The sequence below is a fragment of the Buteo buteo genome, chromosome 17, assembly GCF_964188355.1.
Source record: "Buteo buteo chromosome 17, bButBut1.hap1.1, whole genome shotgun sequence".
NCBI classification, from domain to species: domain Eukaryota; kingdom Metazoa; phylum Chordata; class Aves; order Accipitriformes; family Accipitridae; genus Buteo; species Buteo buteo.
Genome location: NC_134187.1, coordinates 28,302,094 through 28,321,209, shown reverse-complemented (window position 1 = coordinate 28,321,209; position 19,116 = coordinate 28,302,094). Strand labels below are relative to the sequence as shown.

General features: G+C 47.7%; 2 protein-coding genes across 2 annotated transcripts in view; both read left to right on the top strand.

Moving 5' to 3' along the window:
* The first annotated feature begins 4,140 nt into the window (after nucleotides 1-4,140).
* Nucleotides 4,141-7,969, top strand: BCDIN3D (BCDIN3 domain containing RNA methyltransferase). The gene is made up of 2 exons (XM_075049891.1): nucleotides 4,141-4,336; nucleotides 6,510-7,969. Exons 1-2 carry the CDS (start codon nucleotides 4,145-4,147, stop codon nucleotides 7,122-7,124), a joined length of 807 nt encoding a protein of 268 aa, XP_074905992.1. The 5' UTR covers nucleotides 4,141-4,144; the 3' UTR covers nucleotides 7,125-7,969.
* Nucleotides 7,970-8,374: 405 nt separating this feature from the next.
* Nucleotides 8,375-19,116, top strand: part of LOC142040952 (keratin, type II cytoskeletal cochleal-like) — a 59,518-nt gene continuing 48,776 nt past the window's right edge. The window contains exons 1-2 of the mRNA XM_075049397.1: nucleotides 8,375-8,506; nucleotides 9,959-10,046. The gene's annotated coding sequence lies outside the window, so the exon portion shown is untranslated. The remainder of the gene's footprint in view (nucleotides 8,507-9,958; nucleotides 10,047-19,116) is intronic.

Sequence of the window (19,116 nt, the reverse complement as noted above, 5' to 3'; positions counted from 1 at the left end):
CCAGAGCGGGATAGCAGGACCATTGGCTGTGGGCTCACCTCCCCACCCAAGGGGGACATGTATGTCAGTTCTCTCAGAAGTGTGACCTTTCACTTGGGAGGGTTGTGATCCCATGTAAGGATTGTTGGCAGAGAAGAGATGAAAGAGGCTGATCTTCAGAGCCTGTGCAAAGCCAGGCACCATCTGATGTGGGAAACGGGTGGCTGAGATCCTCTGACCCATTATAAGGATCTGATGCCTTCACAAAATTGTCTTGGTTGCTTGACATTAATGGTCCTAAGTGGTTACTACCCAGAGACTGAGGCCAGGGTGAATGCCTGTTGCTCAAAATGGGTACTGCTTTGTAGCAAACATCGATGTGGTCTCTTGCTCTGGCCATTTTCCAGTTTTGCTCACCCAAACGGGGATGTCGGTGAGAGCACTGGATACCTCCGAGTGCTCAGGTAACTTTCCATCTTCCCCTTGCTTGCATTCCCCTGTTTGGGGATTAGCTGGCTAATTTCTAACAGTAAAGCTCCAGGTGGAGATAAGAGGCCTTTTGCTCTTATTTAAAAAGTGATCCTTCCTGCTGATAGAAACCTGTATCTTCAATCTCTCTGGGAATGCCAGGGCAAGTGCGTCACTGAGCTGCCTCTAGCAATCCCTGCGTGTTAGAGAGAGGCTATGCCAAAATGCTCCGTACTGCACATTCCTCCTCTGCTGCTGCCCTGGCTTTTACCCTTCACATGTTTTATCCTCCCACCACACGTGTTCAATGCCCCGAGCTGGGCAGAGAAAAGTTGTTGTGCAGAGGGTAAAAATGCTTCAGTCCCTCTGTGGCTGCACTGACCTTGTTGATGATCACACAGGAGCACAACTGATGTTTTCCACTTTACCTTCCTCCCCCAAACAAATAAAAAGATCCCAAAGCCAAAATCTTTTTAGGGATAAAGGAAACTAAGTGATGACAGCATTAAGTTTGTGATCCACTGATTTCTGCAGTGCATTGTAGAGAAGAAACAAGGGCCTTGAATTGCTGAGTGGGCAGAACTGGGAGAGAGGACAACATGGGAGGTATTCTAAAAGTTTATGAAATAGGAATTTAAAGAGGGAATTTTCTGGCTCAGACCCATGTAGGCACTTCTGAAATATCTTAGCAGACTGGCTGTGCAGGCTTTTTTTTTTTTTTGCCCCCTTTTTTTTTTTATTGCTCACAGCAAAAGGCCTTGTAGGTATTTCTACTTTCCAGCTTTTAAGGAGGGAGTGTGGAGTTATGTGATGAGTTCTGACTCTGAAATTGTCCTAAAAGTCCTTCTCTGGAGGACAATCTAGACCAGAGCTCTGCAGCCCTCCTTTTTGCACCAGGACTCCTCCAAACTGGCTCTGCATAGCCTGGGACCCTGGGGAGGAGAACACAGATCTGCAGCCTACTCTGGATCTCTTGCTCTTTTTCCTTCTGGTGTGGAGTAACTTTGCTGCTGCCTGAGCTGCTGCTGTGTCCTGGCTTTCTGCTCCTGCGTGGGAAAAGCTTGCATGGCACCTGCTCCATCTCCAGGCCATTTGAGCGGGGATGGCTCGCTGTCCTCCTATGCCCCTCCACAGGGCTCCCTTCTTGCATGTGTCCTGGTCCCTCTTCTGTGCTGACCCCATGGCTTGCAGTCCATCCAAGCCAGATCTACTGAAAGCACTCAGACTGAAGCAGTAACACGTACATGCTCAGAGAGGTGGAACTCCTCATGAGGCCAAGTAACACAAGATTAGTAGTGGGATATAGCTATAGGCATGTTCCTTCTGGGTTCCCCGACCATCTGCGCAGGGCATGTGCAGGTCTGCTTCTCTTCCTCTGTGTGGATGTCCCTTACCTGAGGTGTGCATCATCCTGACCCTGGCTCTGTATCCCCCTGCTCCTTTTGTCTGACCATTCTTATGATTTCATTGTAAATAGGATTTTGTATTTTCTCTGAACATTGCTAATAAATTGTTGCAAAACTGTTGTTGCTGTTGTGAGGTCTTGTTACTGTAGTACAGCTGAAGGAAGGTCTGGTTGCACAGCTGGTGCTTCAATCCCTTAAAACAGAAAACATAGACAAGATTGAGGCATGATGTGGCATGGTCTAAAGTTTTAACGGAGACCAGGCTGTCCCTTCTCTGGTTATGACTAAGGAACACATCCTACACAAAGTAATAAAATGTACATGACTCCAGCATAGGCATCATGCATGAGAAGTATTTGAGGGCTGAGGGCCAAAGGGCTCCTTGGGTGAGGATCCTGTTCTCTCTTAGGCTTGGTTTAAGTGGCCACAGGATTAAAAAACAAGTGGACATAAGCAAGGCACCTGCTCAGAGAGCATTTTCTGTAGCTCTGGAGAGCAAGCTGATGTACTAAGCTTTCTCTAGAGTCGATGGGAAAAAGAAATGCCTCCAGAGAGCGATTCACCTGACCTAAATTAATGCCTACACTGGGAGGTGAAAACTCGTATCTTTCTCCATCAGCTCTGAAGGGCTGATCAGTCCAGGCTGTCAGAGCTCTCGGAAGACAGAAGTCACAACTGCAGCATCTTGCTGCAACAGATCTCTGTGCTTTGGAAGGAGCTGTGTCCAAAAGGTGGGTGTGAGATTTGTTTCTGAAGAAGCGTGGCTAAACAGCGTGGTACAGCCACTGTGGGCTTTCCTGTCCACAGTTGCATTTTCTGCAGCAAGAAAATATTTTGCCCTGTGTTTTGCTGGGTAATGCTCTGTTGTGGGACAGCATCTGTGGAAAAAATAACTGAAGTGGAGCATTTCTGTGCAAAAAATGAGGTGGCCATGAGCATTTATATGAGGCTTCGTTAGCTGTTCCTGTAATTACCACAAATGGGATAAAAGGCTGATGATTCAGTCAAATTTCAACACTCGGCTCTTGAGGAATGGGGCTAAAATTCATTTGGCTTAATTGAAGTGGGACCACTCAGAGGTAGGATGCAGGGATGTGGGTCAAGGAAGAACACCAGCGGATTCATCAAGTTGCGAAGGATGCTGGAAAGAGGAAAGGATCGTGCTACTTCCCGTGCCTATAGCAAACAGGACAGGAATTTGGGGGACCCAAGTACAGCCAGAGAGTGTCAGAGGAGACCTCAAGAAACCTGAATTCCACTACCTGGAGAAGGGGGAAAATTTTATTTACTTTTGCATGTCTTTCTGCCTCCCTTCCCTTCTGTGCTTGAGGTATTTTGAGGAAGGATGGACTCTTGATGCCAACTCTGCACAGGCCTTGCCACAGTGTGGGGGAATCCCTGCTGATCCCTGCTGCTTCTTCCATGGCAAGAAAAAAACGGGAGAAGGGCCTCCATTCAGGCAGGAGTCATTCACCTGCATTTCTGAGCTCCTGGCGCCCTCTGCTCTTCATGCTGTGATTAAAAACAACAGCATAAAATGAAATCCAGGTTCCCTGTGTCAACTTGACTCTAAAACCTCCCCCATGCCAACTCTTTTCCTCCTTGAACTGAGAGTTTTTTCTTCTGCTGTAAAACATCCTGCCTATGGGGGCCTGGGCAATCATATGTTTAAATGCGATTTAAGTAACATGTATGTACTATTTTTATATGTAAATAATATTTTCATAGAAGTTTGTAAAAGCTTTTCTAAATAGGTAAAGCGCTGGCTGAGGTTGGGTTGCCCAGATTCAGGTGGGTTTTGACAGTGGCACAGAGCAAAAGCTGAGGTAAAATTCGTGGCTTTATTTGATACCGCTCTTTGGATGTGGCTTGGTTCTCTGGGGGTGGGGGCTCCTCCAGGGCCCTGCTGCAGAGGTGCCCTGGGCTGGGGACCCCAACATCCCCCCCCAAAGGCCTGCGTCCTCACGCTAGGCCGCAGCATCGCCATGGCAACGCTGGGGCAACGGGCAAAGGGCAAAGGTGGCCGGGCCAAAGGTGACACCTGGGTGGTTGGAACCATCGTGCCGGGTCCCAGACAGGGTGTTTTTACACAAAATCTCTCAGAATTCTTCTTTTCACTCAGATGGACCCGGGCAGGCTGCTGTTCGCAGAGGGAGGGTGGCCTTGGCCCTCATCCCCGTCCCCCCGCTCCAGCTCCGCCTCCGCTATGCGCATGCGCGACCCCCCCCGGAACCTTTCTTCCCCGGAACTCCTCTGCTCGCCTCCGGTTTCCGCCCGGTGCAGAGGGAAAAATGGCGGCGCCCATGAGTGAGGGGTCTCCCGCCTTGGAGCCTGGCGCTGCTCCTTACGGCAACTTCCCTAATTATTCCCGCTTCCACCCGCCCGAGGGGCGAGTCAGCCTCCTGCCTGGCGGGCTCTTGCAGAGCCTGTTCCCCGCCGCGGCTCGCCCGCTGTTGGGGCTCGATGTGGGGTGCAACTCGGGGGTAAGAGGCCGCCTCGGTGGGCAGCGGGAGGGGGAGGCCGCGGGGCAGCAGGCTTGGGGTGAGGGGAAACGCTGGGGTGGTGGTCTGGGCTGTGGGGGGAGGCTGGAAAGATTTGGGGGGAGTCGCTGGTCTGGAGTATTGGGGAGGGCTGTGAGAAAGATGGAGGAGAGGTACGGGTCTGGAGTTTAGGGAGGCTGTGAGAAAGTCTGGGGGGAGGCACTGGTTTGCGGTATTGGGGGGCAGTGGGGTGGACTGGGGAGGCCCTTCTCTGGGGTACTGGGGGACAGTCCAGCGTATGGAAAAGATTGCGGATGAGGCACTGGTCGGGGGGGAGTGGGGGGCGAGGACCTGGGAGGGGGGCAGTGGGGCAAACTGGGAAGACTGGGAAAGGCAGTGACCTGAGGTAGTGTGGCAAACGGAGGAGACTGGGGGAGGCAGGAGCTTGGGGTGTTGGGAGGTGGATTGGAAAGGTGGGGAGGCACTGGTGTGGAGTGTTGGGGGCGCTGGGGCAGGTGGTGACCTGGGGTGTTGGAGGGAATACTGGGAAGGTTGGGGGAGGCACTCCATGGGGTGGTGGGCAAGGATGGGGCAGACTGAGGAGACTGGGTGGGGGCAGCAGCCTGGAGTCTTGGGGAGCAGTGGGGAAGGCTGGGGGGAGCACTGACCTGGGCGGCTGGGGAGGAATGAAACAGCCTGGATGGGGCAGGGATAGCAGCCAGGAACAGGGATGAGCCTGTGTAAAAGACAGAGTGGGAAAGCAGGACTTGGGTGCAGCATGAGACTGGTGGGGGTCAGGAGATCATCGGTTTGTGGGAAGCCCCCTCTGCAGGTCCCCTGTGAGGGGAGGGTGAAGGCAGGGTGGGGCGGAGCTGGTTGTGTTGTTGAGTTGGTTTAGGAGGCTGCGTTGGTGGCTTTGTCCTCTTTCCCACTGAGGCCTAAGCCTGCAGCGCCCTGGGTTGCTGCATGTCCCAAGCACCGGAGAGCCACTATAGGACTGTGATAAGAGCAGGGGAACTGGACAACCCTGAAGCTAGAAACCATATTTTGTTGTGTATATTGCATCATTTATCCATGAGACAGAACTTGAAACTAAAGTCCTGGTTGCATGCTCTTGAAGGTTTTGTGACAGAGCTGGTGAATCTCATAGAATTTCCTATTTTGAAAGTTCCTTCTCTTTCTTTACCTAGTTCTGCTTTTTTCTCATGGCTTTTCCTCAGTGTGCAGCTTTGCTGTGTTGTAATTCAGAAGTATCTGTGCATCTCTGATGTGTACTGGTGCAATGTTTAATTTAACTATGTTTAAAGATTTTTTTCCATTTTTTTTTTTTTCGGATGGCAACTTTATCAATGTATTAACTTAGAAATAATTATTCATTCAGAATGAAATTGCATTCTGGCTGGGGACAAGAGTACTGCTGTTTCCATGGCTCCTCTTCCCCCAGCCCCAGCCAGAAGGTTTGAAAGTCTACCTAAGGTATTATCTAAAGGACAATTCTAGATCCTATTTCAGGTGAACTTGTAAAACAGGTCAGGTAAAAATGTTCTGTCCAGTTCTTTTGAGATGCAGAGACTTTCACCACTAGAGGACACTCTGCCTGCTTGTGTGGGCTATGTGCTCAGAGCCAATGCCATTCAGGAACTTCATCGGATCTGTTTAATGAAAGATTAATACGCTTTCCACTTAGTGGCGCACTCTGTGAAAGGCAATTCGAAGGAAAGTTCTCATGTTAACTATTTTATGCTACAATGTAATGGTCAGGGAATGTCTTACTTTAGCAGCAGCAGAAGAAATTTATTACTCTAAATTAGGCATTATATATAGCTCTGTCAGTAGGGAACTCACTTAGGGAAGCCAGTGAAGCCTTCATCCCGACGTTGGATGGGGATAATCCAGCAAGATTCCTGTTACTAAAACTCATCTTTCCCATCGTTTTTGGAGCAAAACCCCGAGTGTGGGGTGATGTTCCAATCTCTGGTTGACTTTCTGGTAGTCAGGGCTACCGTGATGCTGCAGAAAGGAAGATTGTTGGTGAGGTGGTTGTTCTGAACTTTTTCAAGAGAAAGCTCTGAGTTGGTGCTCGTACCTTGCTGCTAGGAGTGGGATCCTATGTGCTTAGTATGTGGTAATGAAGCAGAGCAGGCCCTGTGAACCCCTGTTGTTTTCCTTTTTGCAGGAGCTAAGTGTGGCTCTGTACAGGCATCTCCTTGGCCTTCAAGAGAGCAAAGGCTGCCTGGACCAGCCTGCGGCTGGAAAGGATCTAAACCTTCTGTGCTGTGACATTGATCCAGTGTTGATTGAGAGGGCTCAGCAGTGCAGCCCCTTTCCTGCCTCTATGTCCTTTGCCAACCTGGACATCATGGACTCCAGTGCCCGGGAGCCAATCCTGCGCTCCTACCTGGACCGTTTTGGCCGCTCCACCTTTGACATCGGTTTTTGCATGTCTGTGACCATGTGGATCCACCTGAATCATGGGGATAGTGGCCTGATGGAGTTCCTGTCCTTCCTCTCCTCTCTGTGCAAGTACCTGCTGATTGAACCTCAGCCGTGGAAGTGCTACAGGGCAGCTGCACGCCGCCTGCGGAAGCTGGGCAGAAACGACTTTGATCACTTCCGATCTCTTGCTATTAATGGGGATATGGCGGAGAGGATAACCCAGATCTTAATGAAGGACTGCGCCATGGAGCTGGTGTGCTGCTTTGGGAGTACCAGCTGGGACAGAAGCCTCCTGCTTTTTAAATCAAATGGCTCAAATCATGAGGGCAGGGAGTCTTCAGAACAGGAGCAGTGACTGACAAATGGCCTCTGACATTCATGAATTCACAGGCAAGGAGCTGCTTGCTGTTTACAGGGTCAGATCTAGGAATTTGTAAATCCCTATTGGGACCAGACCTTGACCGACCTAGGGAGTTTGAGGCAAGTAATGTCTGTGTTTTGGTTTGTTTTTTTTTTTTTTTTCCATCTGCAAAATGTGGTGGTGGTTTTAACCTACCTTGTGGGTTCTGAGACTGCTGTTCCTAGAAAGTGCTCTTGAAATCAAAGTTGCTACATATGTGCTTTCTGTGTGTACCAAGAATATTCCCTGGAAGAGGAGAGAACATGCCTTTTTTGTCCCTGGGGCTTTTCAAGGAAAGGGGACATTTCTGTTGACCTGTGTGATGCACTTGTTCTGCTTCTTGTCATGTTTTCTGTATAAAATGCTCTTGGAAAACTCATAGCCTGGTTTACCAGCTATGAACAAGTGAGTTGGATTGTTGCAGAGGGTATCTGGGTGACAGGGTGCCCAGAGAGGTGGTAGGTGCCCCACTCCTGGAAACATTTAAGGTCAGGCTGGACTGGGCTCTCAGCAACCTGATCTCGTTGAAGATGTCCCTGCTCATGGCAGGGGGGTTGGACTGGGTGGCCTTTAAAGGTCCCTTCACACCCAAACCATTCTGTGATACTGGTCAGGCTGTGATCAATGCTCCTTTGCAGGTGGGGCTTGCCTGAAGTATGCTTTGGAGGTTGACAGTGATGCGATCTTTTTGTGGAGTGAGGGCTTTCTGTGGTAGGGCGTGTGTTCATTTAAGTGTATAACAGAGTGAGCGCTTTTTGTAATAATATCCTTGAAATAAAAATAACTTAATTTTATTGTAATACTGTGTTGGGTTTTTTAATCTTTCTTTTTGTTCACATTGTTTTCAACACCTAAGCAGTCCCAGGTAACTGAATTTATAATTCGTTTTGTTTACAGGCTCAGATGAGACTTTGGTAAGTTTGAAGCTATGCTTGTCTAAGGTTAAAGTATTACAACTTTCACTGGGTTGCGGGTTGTTTTTTTCTTCAGTAAAATCTAGGAAGAAAACTTGAGCAAAATGTCTTATTTTAACTAATTTTTCTCATTTTAATATCTCTGCTACCTTTAGTTCATACGTAGTGGTTTTGTTAGCTTTGATAGTAAGTAGGACTCACGGTGTTGTCTAAACAGATTAAAAACCTCACTTGGGTAGACTGTGACACACAGAAAGAGAGAACTGATGACTCTTACGAATTTCTAGGTTCCACTACTGCGAAGTGAGAGGGAAGCCCAGGTATGTGCCACAAGCGTTGTGTCACGAGAGCTCAGCCCTAGAGAAAGAGGAAAGAGGAGGACGTCTCCTCCAGGAGGTGCTCTTGTCTAGCAGTTCTGCCCAGGTGAGCAGGGGCAGAGAAAAAACTTGGATTGCATTTTACTTTATGTTCTTACTGGGACTTCCTTGTTATTTACTCATGTAGTGATAGTGGAGGGAGGGGTTCGGGTGGGGGGGATGAAAGCTTTGATTTCTTCCACAATGAGGTCAGATGAAAGAGTGAAGCATGTGAATGTTCCAGCTGGCTGGCCACAGCCTTCTGGATCAAAAACTACTGGGATCCATGGATGGACGTGTGAAAAAAGCATGTGTGCACATACCTGTGTTTAAAGGGACTGAGTAGGGTCACAGAGAGGCTTTGAGGCTTTTCACATAAGGCAGCTTCCAGTGTTCTGCTATGTAGAAAATGTTTAGGACTCCCACTGAGCTTCTCTGCCTTCTCAGCTGCAGACAAATGTGCCTTCCCTGGTGGTGGTGGTTGTTAATTTTCTTAAAGAAGACTTAAGTCTGGGCTGATTTCACTATCCCTGTGGGAAAGAAAGGAGCACCAATTTGTCATATATTTTCCTGAGGGTTCACCCAAGTGCCTGATCTCTCTTGCAGCTTATAACATTTATCACTTTGGTAATTAAGCACCTCATCTGACATTCATTGTAATCTATGGGTAAGCTCCATGGACTTGAGGGGTGTTGGCTCACCCGATGCTGCTAGGCAGCTCAGCCTCCCCTTTCATTCTGCTTAGCTGCTCTTTCCTGAGTTGTGCGGCTGGTGGCACTGGAGTATCGCACAACCTACAGCCTTGCCCCTTGGAATGTTTCTGTTGGGTTGTGTCAATATTAGTTGCTGTTTTCTTTGAACTTTGAAATATTTATAAAATAGACCTGGACTTATCTCTTCAGTGCTCAAGTTTAAAGGGGTGAATAGGGTTTCTTGCCTTTCATTTTCCTCCAGGGATTTACACATTTGCCTGTGAAAAATTTTATGAAGAGTTGCTAGGAAGGTAGACAACCCAAGAGTTACTTACACACAGGAGACGTCCCCTGCACCCGTCTAGAATGACCTTCCCCTTCAAAGAGACCCTGTTTTATGTTCCTTATACACTGAGTGACAGGTCAGCATCTGCCTGGGGGATTCTTCTGGGCTGCTGTTTGTTGAAATATTGTGGGCTGTTTTCTTTTTTTCCAGCCTTTATATGCTGGCCATGTACAGACCTGCAAACCAGCCCAGTGTGTAGGTAACAGTATGATGACTTCTTATTTGTCTCTCAAGTCTGTACTATTAAATTGCTAATACCAATATGTCCCACTGTCTCAGAAATGGCTGAGCTCCAAAATTAGCTCTGTTTGGCTTTGGCAAAGCAGTGTGTTTTGTTTCTCATCCTTTGGATATTGCCACAAATACAGCTCAAAATAATGTCAACACAAATCTAAGGAGCTCAAAATGGAGTCAGTCCTTTAGCAGACAGGAGAAAAAATCCCTCTCCTTTTCTTTTCACCTTGCTGCTTCTGCTCTCCAGGAAGCTGTCAGGAGATGAGGCAGGTGGGAACCCAGCTCCATGACACAGCGACAGAAGAGAGCCTATGGATCTCAACTGCAGTGCTTATGTAAGGCTCTGGAGAATTTTTTTTTTATACTCTACTCTCTCTGCATTTTGCAATGTGGCTAAAATGTGTTTCCAGGTCTCCTGAAGGCAAGAAAGAATGAAAGTAAAGATGAGGGTTAAAACCAACACTTCCGCTCCCTAGTGCTGAGAGCACTTTGCAAAGTTGGTTGGTAATTGTTCATTGTGCAGCTGGTGAAATGGAGATGCCCCTTGCTTGTGTGAGTCCTGGGGGTGGTAACCCTTGTAGAGTTCAGGGTACCTGGGTTAAGGGAAGGTGCAGAGACCTCTGTGCTGAAAGTACTGCTTGCTCATCACCTCCATGATCCAAGGATGGGGCCAACCTGATGGTGGTTGCTGCTGCTGAAATGAGGGAGATGCAACTTGCCTGTGTATGTAGAGGGAGGGCTGTGCTTCCACTACTCAGCTGGGAGCATATGGCATCAGGCTGTGCTGATGTGTAGGTCCCATAGCTGCCCTGGCTCGCTCATTATGTGGCATGGTATCTGTGTGTGCCTGTGCATTGGAGGGTTAGTTAAGAGATCCTGCTTGCTCATTGGTACCCTTAAAGCTCCAACCCTATGGTTGCTTACAGAAGCCTGCTAAATTCAACACCTGCATAGAGCATGTATAGCTAAGCATTTCTAAACAGACCCAAAATATTGCAGGGCACTGTGATGGGACTGTCAGGCTGCTGCTCTGTTCCATCCTGGCAGCAAGCGAGGAATTCCCATGTGAGTGCCTCTTAAAGTTCCCCTGCTCTGTGGTTTGTGATTGTTGCTGGGCTCCATCAGACCTTGCCTCATTTTTTCCATCCATGAAATGATAACCGCCCACCACTGTGGAGATTTCTGATGTGGAGTATTGGCTGTATGTTTGCACAGCACTTTTGAAAATACTGATGAGCTGAGCTGTATCACCAGCTGAGAGCTATGCCATTGTTCATAATAATCACTGCAGCCACTTCAGATATTAATTAGGTACCATACCTTCAAAGTGTTCTGACTAATAAAGTTTCACACCACTGCTGTGTAGCAAGTTGCAGCTAACTATCCCCCTTGGATGGAAAAATCTAGGCAGAAGAGGTGAAGCATCTAGTTATGCGTAAGCTAGCATCAAAGTTGGGGCTGAGAACTTGGAGGTTCCAGTTTCGGGATGATTCTGCAGTTGCTTCCAGCCTTTGTAGGAAGTAAGATTTAGATGGAGTCAGTGAGAAACCCTTTTTTATTATTTTTTATTTTTCTTAACTTTTGCTTATGCTAAGAGACAGTTCACTGTTTCCTAGATTCTCATGTTGGATGAGTGCAAGGAGTGCACTCAGTGGGGAAAAGCTTAGTGCATAAATATGGTGCAGCAGCAGCAATTTTATCAGTTTAATGTTGACAGCTGCCAGAGCAAATGACTATTGTAAGCACCTATCTCCCTGCTGTCTGCTTCCCTTCTTACGCGTATATATATTGACAGCCTTGCAGACACTGTTCATCAGCATTTCTAAATGGTGACAGGGTTAAAAAATGGTTTAATTCAACTTTCCCCAGAATGTGTGACCAGCCCAAGAGTGGGGGAATCAAGTTTAGGAACTGAGAGTTGGCAGCAACAAGTCTGCTCCCATAAGCAGCTTCCTCTAGCTGGAAATCCAGCAACTTGTCACTACAAGCTTGTATGGCAGAAGCTGCAGATTTTTTTATTTCCTTTGCTCAGTTGAGGGCAAGTTCATTCTTGTTCTTCCTGACACTTCACTGCCCATGAATTAAAGGAGAAAAGTGAGAGTTGTCAACGCTTGGAAATACGGGCGTCTGTTTCTGGCAGTGTGGAAACCTGAGAAAAGAACAGCCGCAAACCAAACACATGATGGCTTTTCTCTACCAGGTGCGAGCCAGTTCTCTTGCAAATTTTTGATTTGTTAGGTGAGCTGGTGGTGTGAGGAAACAGAGCCCTTCTGGCAGAGTTGGGGGGGGCTTGGTGGAAAAGCAACCACAAATCCAACATATGAGTCTGAGGTTCACTCTGGACATGTGCTAAAGGCTGGTACTGTTTGGCCTTGTTGCAAATGATCAGGGGAGGTCAGAGGGGATCAAAAAGGTTAGCAACTTGCTTCCTCATGCCCTGTTCATTATGGAAATGGATGTGGCTTAGCCATGTACACTTAAATTTGATGCCTAGGCGAGAATGGTCTCTTTGAGTCTCCAAGGCTTAGATGCAGTGTCCCCATACCTAGTGGAGAAGTTGATAGATAAGTGGTGTGTGGGAAGTTTGTCCTGCCACTGGGCTCTTTTAGTCTTCAGGGTTTTGTTGCAGGCACCTCAATTTTCTCATTAGATTCACTTGTGTTAACATGGGTGGGAGGTTTGGTTCCCCACAGGCCTTTGCACAAAAATTCCTTGGAGCGTTATGGGCAGAAGGCTTACCACCAGTTCTCTTCTCAGCTCAAGCTTGAGTTTCTTGGATGTAATTATGTGGCAGTGTCTTTGTTACTTTAGAGCTGGGTCATCCACTAGGTTTGGACTCCAAAGAGGTGTTGAGTTGGAAGAGGAAAGCTTGGGGTCATGATCTGGGTTTGGTATATACTTGTAATGTTCTGATGAGAACTGAAAATGCTCACATCTCAAGACCTTCATTCTAGATTGGGAAGTATGGGTTCCTTTCTTAGGCTTGTCACCAGCTGGCTGCAGAACTTGGATGAGCTGCTCCTTTCCTTGGACCTGTGATCTTGCACTCTTTATTTCACTGGGAAGCATAGCCTGACATCTGGTGTGATAAGCTCTTGAGTGAATATGAAATGCTATGCAGACCTGATCTGTTATGACCAGACAATCTGAGTTCAATCAGCTGTAGATCAGGCTTATAAAATGCTTATTATCAGCGGCCTGGATTTTTATCCTGACTTGCAACAAAACCGCTCCATCCTTGGATCCTTCACAGAGCAGCTTGACTCTGAGCAGAAGGTTTTATTTTGAGTGATAATGTTTTCAGAGTAATAGAGCTTTCTAAACTCCTTCCCTGTAGTGTGGGGACCTTGCTGTGAAGCAGGGAAGGTAAGGAGGGATCTTACTCATGTTTCCATAGCAGAACACACTTTAGATAAGTGCCTTTGTAATTGATTAAAACCCTCTTCATCTAAGTCATATATGGTGGGTCAAAGATTAGACATGGCACTGCAGATCCTCTGCTCTGTTTCCTGGTGTGGAATGCTTCATGATTCCATAATAATTCATTCTGTTTTATTGTTGCACTAGTAACTTATGCATCTTCCATGTGAGTGACAAGGATTTAGTTAGAGTTGAGTCTGAGGGTGATGTCTCTCCTTGGCCTTCTCAGTTCCCCTCCACCCCTGGGGTCAACCCAGTGACTCTGAAGTCTGTGAAACACGTAGAAGCTGCTGAAACGCAGCTTTGTTACCCCAGCAGCTGAAATCCAGGAGCAATCATGCTGCAACAGGCCTGCCCTCCTGCAAGAGAACAAGCTGCAGGGTGACACATCAAAAGAGAAGGGCAGCTCCGTGGTGTTCTCTGCAGAGATCAAAAGGAAGTAAGCAGGGCGGCTCCTCTCCTGGCTGGCCCTTGAGACTGCTCATCTCTTTCTCTGTGTCCCTTTAATCTCAATTACCTCCTAGAAGATCACTGTTTTAAGCATGTGAGATGGTGGTGCGAAAAGCTTGTCTGTGAAGTGGCTAGCGTGAGGGAAGAGATCCTTGGTTGTGTGTTGGGGAAGAATTCCCTTTGTGACGAAAGCATACAGAAGAGCGAAGGTTTAAACATACCCTTCTAATACAGCCAGCATTGTCATGTCCCATCAGAGCAGGTGACACAGCATGAGCATAAAAGTGAGTAAGGGAGCTGGATGTGAGCTGCCCTGTCTGGGGTCTGGTGTCAATCTCTACCTAGAGAACATCAGTCTCCTGCAGCTGCAGTGCCTTAACGGTACCAGGGCAGGAGGTCTCCTCTGTAGGGCTGCTGTTGCATTATGTCAGGGGTTAGACCTCGTTGCTGCCAGTGCGTGGAGGCAAGTGAATTAGCAGTGCAGTATTTGAGAGTTGTGAGAGCTTTTCAGGAATGTGTGTGGTGGCTATTATCCAGGGCTCTTGGATCTCCTGGGACTGGTTTGCTGGAGTAGTCGCTGCATTCTCTGGACATTCCCAGCCTGACCAGCGCTGACTCCTGTTGTCTGGGGTGGCTAGGTAGGGCAGATGCAGAATTATTTATTGTCCTCCAGCCCCTAGAGCAGGACCTGCAGTGCATTCCTTACTGACTCAGGTTTCGAACTCCACATCTTAACCATTGCTTAAACAGGTGTTGCTTAGTCTTTTCCTCAAAATACCCACAGTTGTTACTCAGGACAATGCCTCAGAAGAGAACTGCTTTTGGTTTGCCCTGGATGATTTCTGAGCCCACTGCAGATCACCTCTGTGGACAACCTTGTCCTTGGATCAGGGCAGCCACGGTGACCTGTGAAAGCACCTTTTCTACCTTGCCTCAACCAGCCTGTGGGACTTTGCAAAACAGTGTGGCTTCTTCTGTGACATCTTGTACAGTGCTCAGGGCAAGCATTGCCTTCATAGAAAAGCTGTGAGAGAGTAGAGGTGTTGAACCTGAGAGCATGGGAATTTGTAATGAAGTATTCAGCCTTGAGTGGAAAAGATACTGTCTGAAATGGCTCAGTGAAAGGGAACAGGGACCTCACAGGAGTGGTAAGCCTTGTAACTGCTTTGGAGAGGAGGGAGGAAGAAAAGGAGAGTAAATCTGGATGAGACTTGGGAATCAAATTAGGTATTCCTGGGGTACCTCCTAGCTTTTGTAATTTTGAGCTCTTTTTGTCCTGAGGATTGTACTATTGATACTGAAAGTAGGAATCTCATCTGACCTTGAATAACATCAGTGCAAATCTGATTTGGGGGGGGATTCCCAAGGCCAAAGGATGTATTTACCTGAGCTATAGGTTGAGGAATAGAGTAATGCAAAGGAAAAAACAGGCCTGTGCTAGGCCTTTCTCTCCCCTGGTGCAAGTTTCCCAGGTGAGTAGTTAGTGTCCCAAGCACTGATCTTTGCCTTCAGGGGAGGTGGAGAGCGGAGAGCTGCTCTGCTTCTCTGTGTTCTCTCTTGATCTGCGTTTCTAGCTGGTGCCGTCACCAACAAGTTCGCTCTGCTCTTTGCCAAGGCTGCAGGTCCTGGCTGGTAGCTGTTCCCTGCTTTGTATGTATGTGTCTGCGTTTTTTCCGAAGACCAGCTTCAGCTGGTTTGTGTGAAGTGCTGACTTCAGGCACTGTGCAGAGCATGACTCAGAAGGGTAGAGGTTTAGGAGTGAGGAAAGAAAGTCTTTTTAAGGAGTTGTAAGCTATAAACTACAGCGAACAGTGTTGGTAGAGGTGGCCTCATTCTTGTCCAGGTTCAAAAGGAAGAGTATTAAGGATTTACAAAGAGCTGGCACAACTGCAAGGCAAAAGAATGTTTTATTAAGTGTGTAAATGCTCATAAAGCCACTAGTAAACCTGATAATGTTGTGTATGTGCAGGTGTATATGTAGAGACAGGGAGGAGAGGAGGCACATACTGAGAAGGTACGTGGAGGTTTCCAGAGGTCCTAATGTACCCTGTAGAAGTACATTTGATGACAGTCACAGTTGTCATCAGTGGAGAAACTGATTGATGCAGAACCTGGTTCCTTTCAACTCCCTGTTTTGATTTCAGGGTCCAGGGCAGGTGGGCCCACTGAGTCCACCAGTTGCTTTTGCAGCACATTGTGTAATATCATCTAAGGGTAGTCTTAAAGATTTTGACTCTTAAAAAGCAGAGAATTGCAAAGAGGCCATTGGATCTCTTAGAGGGAGGTCATGGAGAGCGGCTCACCCTGTTTCCTCTCTCTCTGATATGTCTATGGATATCATGCAACAGAAACACAAATTTGGTTATGATAAGATGGGAGAATGGCCTATTTTCCCCCCATCACAGGAACTGCTTTGCATGTGCATCTGCTGTGGGGCAGAGGCACCTGCACTGTGGTTGCACAATGGCAAAACAGGAACTGGGGGGCAGTGAAGATGGCAAAGAGCAGGTTGGTCTCGGCCTGAGGGGCTGGGGGAAAGGAAAGGGGCGGTAGATGAGCTGTTCCTGGATATAGTGCAGAAGTTGGGCACCTCCACATACGAGAGAACACCACCACACCCCCCAACCTCCCTTACATTGGCATTTCTTTGACAAGACGTCAGGGAAGGTGCTTGTCAGACAATTTGCTGATGTGGAAGCTTTGAAGCCTGCAAGATTTGCCTTCTGCGCAAAACCCAGCGAAAGTAGGTTGGAGCCGTCTGCCCTGTTTGCGAGCAGTTCCCTCCCCACGGCAATGGACGCTGTAAGATCAGAGCTCAGCAAATGCACAAAGGGAAGCGCCAGGCGGGGCTGACAGCCTGCTCCCTGCTGCAAACAATGCTGACAAAGCCCTCTGGGGCTGGGTGGCCCAGCCTCTGAATTCTCCTTTCCCAGTGAGGTGGAAAAAGAAGCCTGAGCTGGCTGTGTCTCCTGAGGTTCCCCAGCCCAAGGGCCGTCTGCCTGCCCCCATCACTCTCCTTACTTCAGAGCAGTATTTGCATGGACTGGGGGACATGAATGTGTGTGCCGGGAGGTTACTTCTACACCAGCACACCTAGCTGAATTTGTTGTTGCCCTTTTAGGAGTACCAGAATCACTCCTGGCCTTTCTGTCCTTCCCTGGCATGGTTCATGGACTGTAATTGGGCACTGTTACTAAGGCTAATACATTCCTGTGAATTCAGGAAAGCTCTCACCAGTGTCTGAGAACTGAAGGGAGCACTGTTTTGTAGGGCTGCTTCAGACACCTTCACCAGGGGTTCTATCAATGCAAAGTTCATGGCTCAACAGGTGAGCTCCAGATCTGAAGACCAGCTGAATTTTGCAGGTTTTTGCATTCAGGTGGAAAGGCTGGAATGGTGCATTAGAGGAATAAAGGCCAGTTGTGAAATGTAGATCCACATCCAAAACTGGATTCTGATCTTGCTGCAGACTAAACAAATGTGATTCTGCAAGGCTTTTTAGATGATAAACACTGAAAACAGGGACAGTCACGTACATGTGCGTTAGATGTGTCTGTTCTGTTTTGCAAGAAGCATCTGTTTGTTGTGAAAATGTAGAAAGAATTTGAATTTTTTCTTACAGGTTAGGATTTAACTGAAGAATAAGGGAGTGTTGTCAGCTTTGGTTCTAACCTCACCTGGAGCAAATGTGAAGCAAAGAAAATAAGGGGGGTGAAGTGAGTTGGAGCTGAGCTACCACACTAAGATGAGGATCTGCTTTAGTAAAGTTAGTGAAGTACACAGGATTAGCTTAACCTATCAGGAATCTAATGCTAAATACATCTGGTTAGGCAGCACAAATTCTGTATCTCTTAGTGTTTTTTTGGTGAGGGAGAATGTTTTTGTCCCTTCTGCTTAGCAGCTGGAGGTGCAAAGGGCACTTGATGCTGCCAAAGGAAATTCAGTTTGGGCTAATTAGGGGCCTTTCTGCCCTTCCTTCATTTCCAACCAACAGGCAGGACCTGCCCCAAGCATTCCTCTTTTCTTGCTGCCAGGCCAAGTCTCTCCTCAGATTTCCAGTTAAGTGGTGGCATTGCTTAAAGTTGAGTTTCACAGCCCATGCAGATAAGCAGTGGGGTTCAGAGACGCTTCCGTACACATCTGTGCATGTAGATGTTTGTGCACACACGAACACATGCAGGTCTAGCCTCGGATGCTGTATTGACATCCACAGATTGTGCCTGGGCCTGATAGCTGTGCATATTCACTCTGGTCTGTGCAGTGTCTGCTCTGTGCAGTGTCTGCTCCCTGCAGTCTGTTTTCTCTTAAATTACGCTATCTGAATTGCTCTCTGCTTGATGTTATTGAGAAACAAGAACACATAGAGAGCATTAGAAGGTGAGCATGGAGGGACCTGGGTGGGATCTGTAAGTGATCCAAGACTCCATGTCAAAACATCCCCACCCCATTCTTTGCATGGCTGGGATGCTTCGCACAAAGCTTCTCAATAAATTGCAGAAAAACTGGCACAAAAGTAACACTCAGAGGGGCCCAGTCCAGCTCCCATAAAATCCACAGGGAGTCTAGTCCCACTATACTGCTGTAGCCAATACTCACTGAAATTTTGCTTATTCCACTTAGGTTTAAGCTGGCAGAGAAGGGACAGATGCCAGTGCTTGTTAATAGCAGCATAAATCAGGAGCAAGGTGATGGCATGGCGTTGAGAACAGTCAGGCTGGAGTTAGTCTTAATTTGCCAGCTCTGCTGCTTATGGACAGCAACATCCTCAATACAGTTGCAGGCTGGTCGCAACAGCTCTGTCCTCTTAGAGCTGTCAAGTACACGCTTCAGGTAGAAACCCAGGGTTAATCTTGGAATTGGAGCTATGGTGATAACAGGGTTTTAGGAGGCTCAGGAGCAATGTAAGTCTTTCTATGCTGATGCTGCCTCTTCCTTGTGCAGCTGGAGGACCTGCATTTACAAGCACAGCCAGGCTGCTGTGGGTTGTTTTCTTTGCTTGAGTGAAGAATTGGGGGTCTTTCCTGGTCGGGGTGGCAATAGGATTGGAACAGATCAGCCCGCTTTAGGAAGGAGATATTGAAATGCTGACCCTTCCCAGAACTAAGTGGTGAACAGAGGTGCAGCCAAGAGGCAATTCCCAGTTGTGGGCCAGGTTTTTAACCAGTGCAGAGGGCTGGAACATTGCTGCGATCAAGGGCTGGCTTATAAATTCAAAGATGGGAGCCTGAGTTGCTTCTTGCTCTATTTAAGGTCTCATCAAGGACTGAGAAGCTTCCAGCAAGGTGGAAGTTCATGTTTCTGGGTTACAGTCAGGCATTTTGTATTGAAATTCAATCCTGCCAACCACTGAACCCTCTACCTTGGGCCAACTGAGATCCCCCAGGACCTTGCAAAGTTAGGGGCTTTTCTCTGGATCCACTTGTCATTGTTGCCCTAGATAACATGTGTTGTATAATCTGCAGAGCACACTCCAGATATGTACGTGGGCGAATCCTCCAGGGAGAACTGAATGCAGCGCTCAGGTCAGAACATGTC

Excerpts from the sequence above, each read along its gene's own strand:
- BCDIN3D (XM_075049891.1), top strand. The coding sequence starts at position 4,145 with ATGGCGGCGCCCATGAGTGAGGGGTCTCCCGCCTTGGAGCCTGGCGCT. Across the intron at positions 4,337-6,509 it reads ATGTGGGGTGCAACTCGGGG|GAGCTAAGTGTGGCTCTGTA; the intron begins GTAAGAGGCCGC and ends TCCTTTTTGCAG.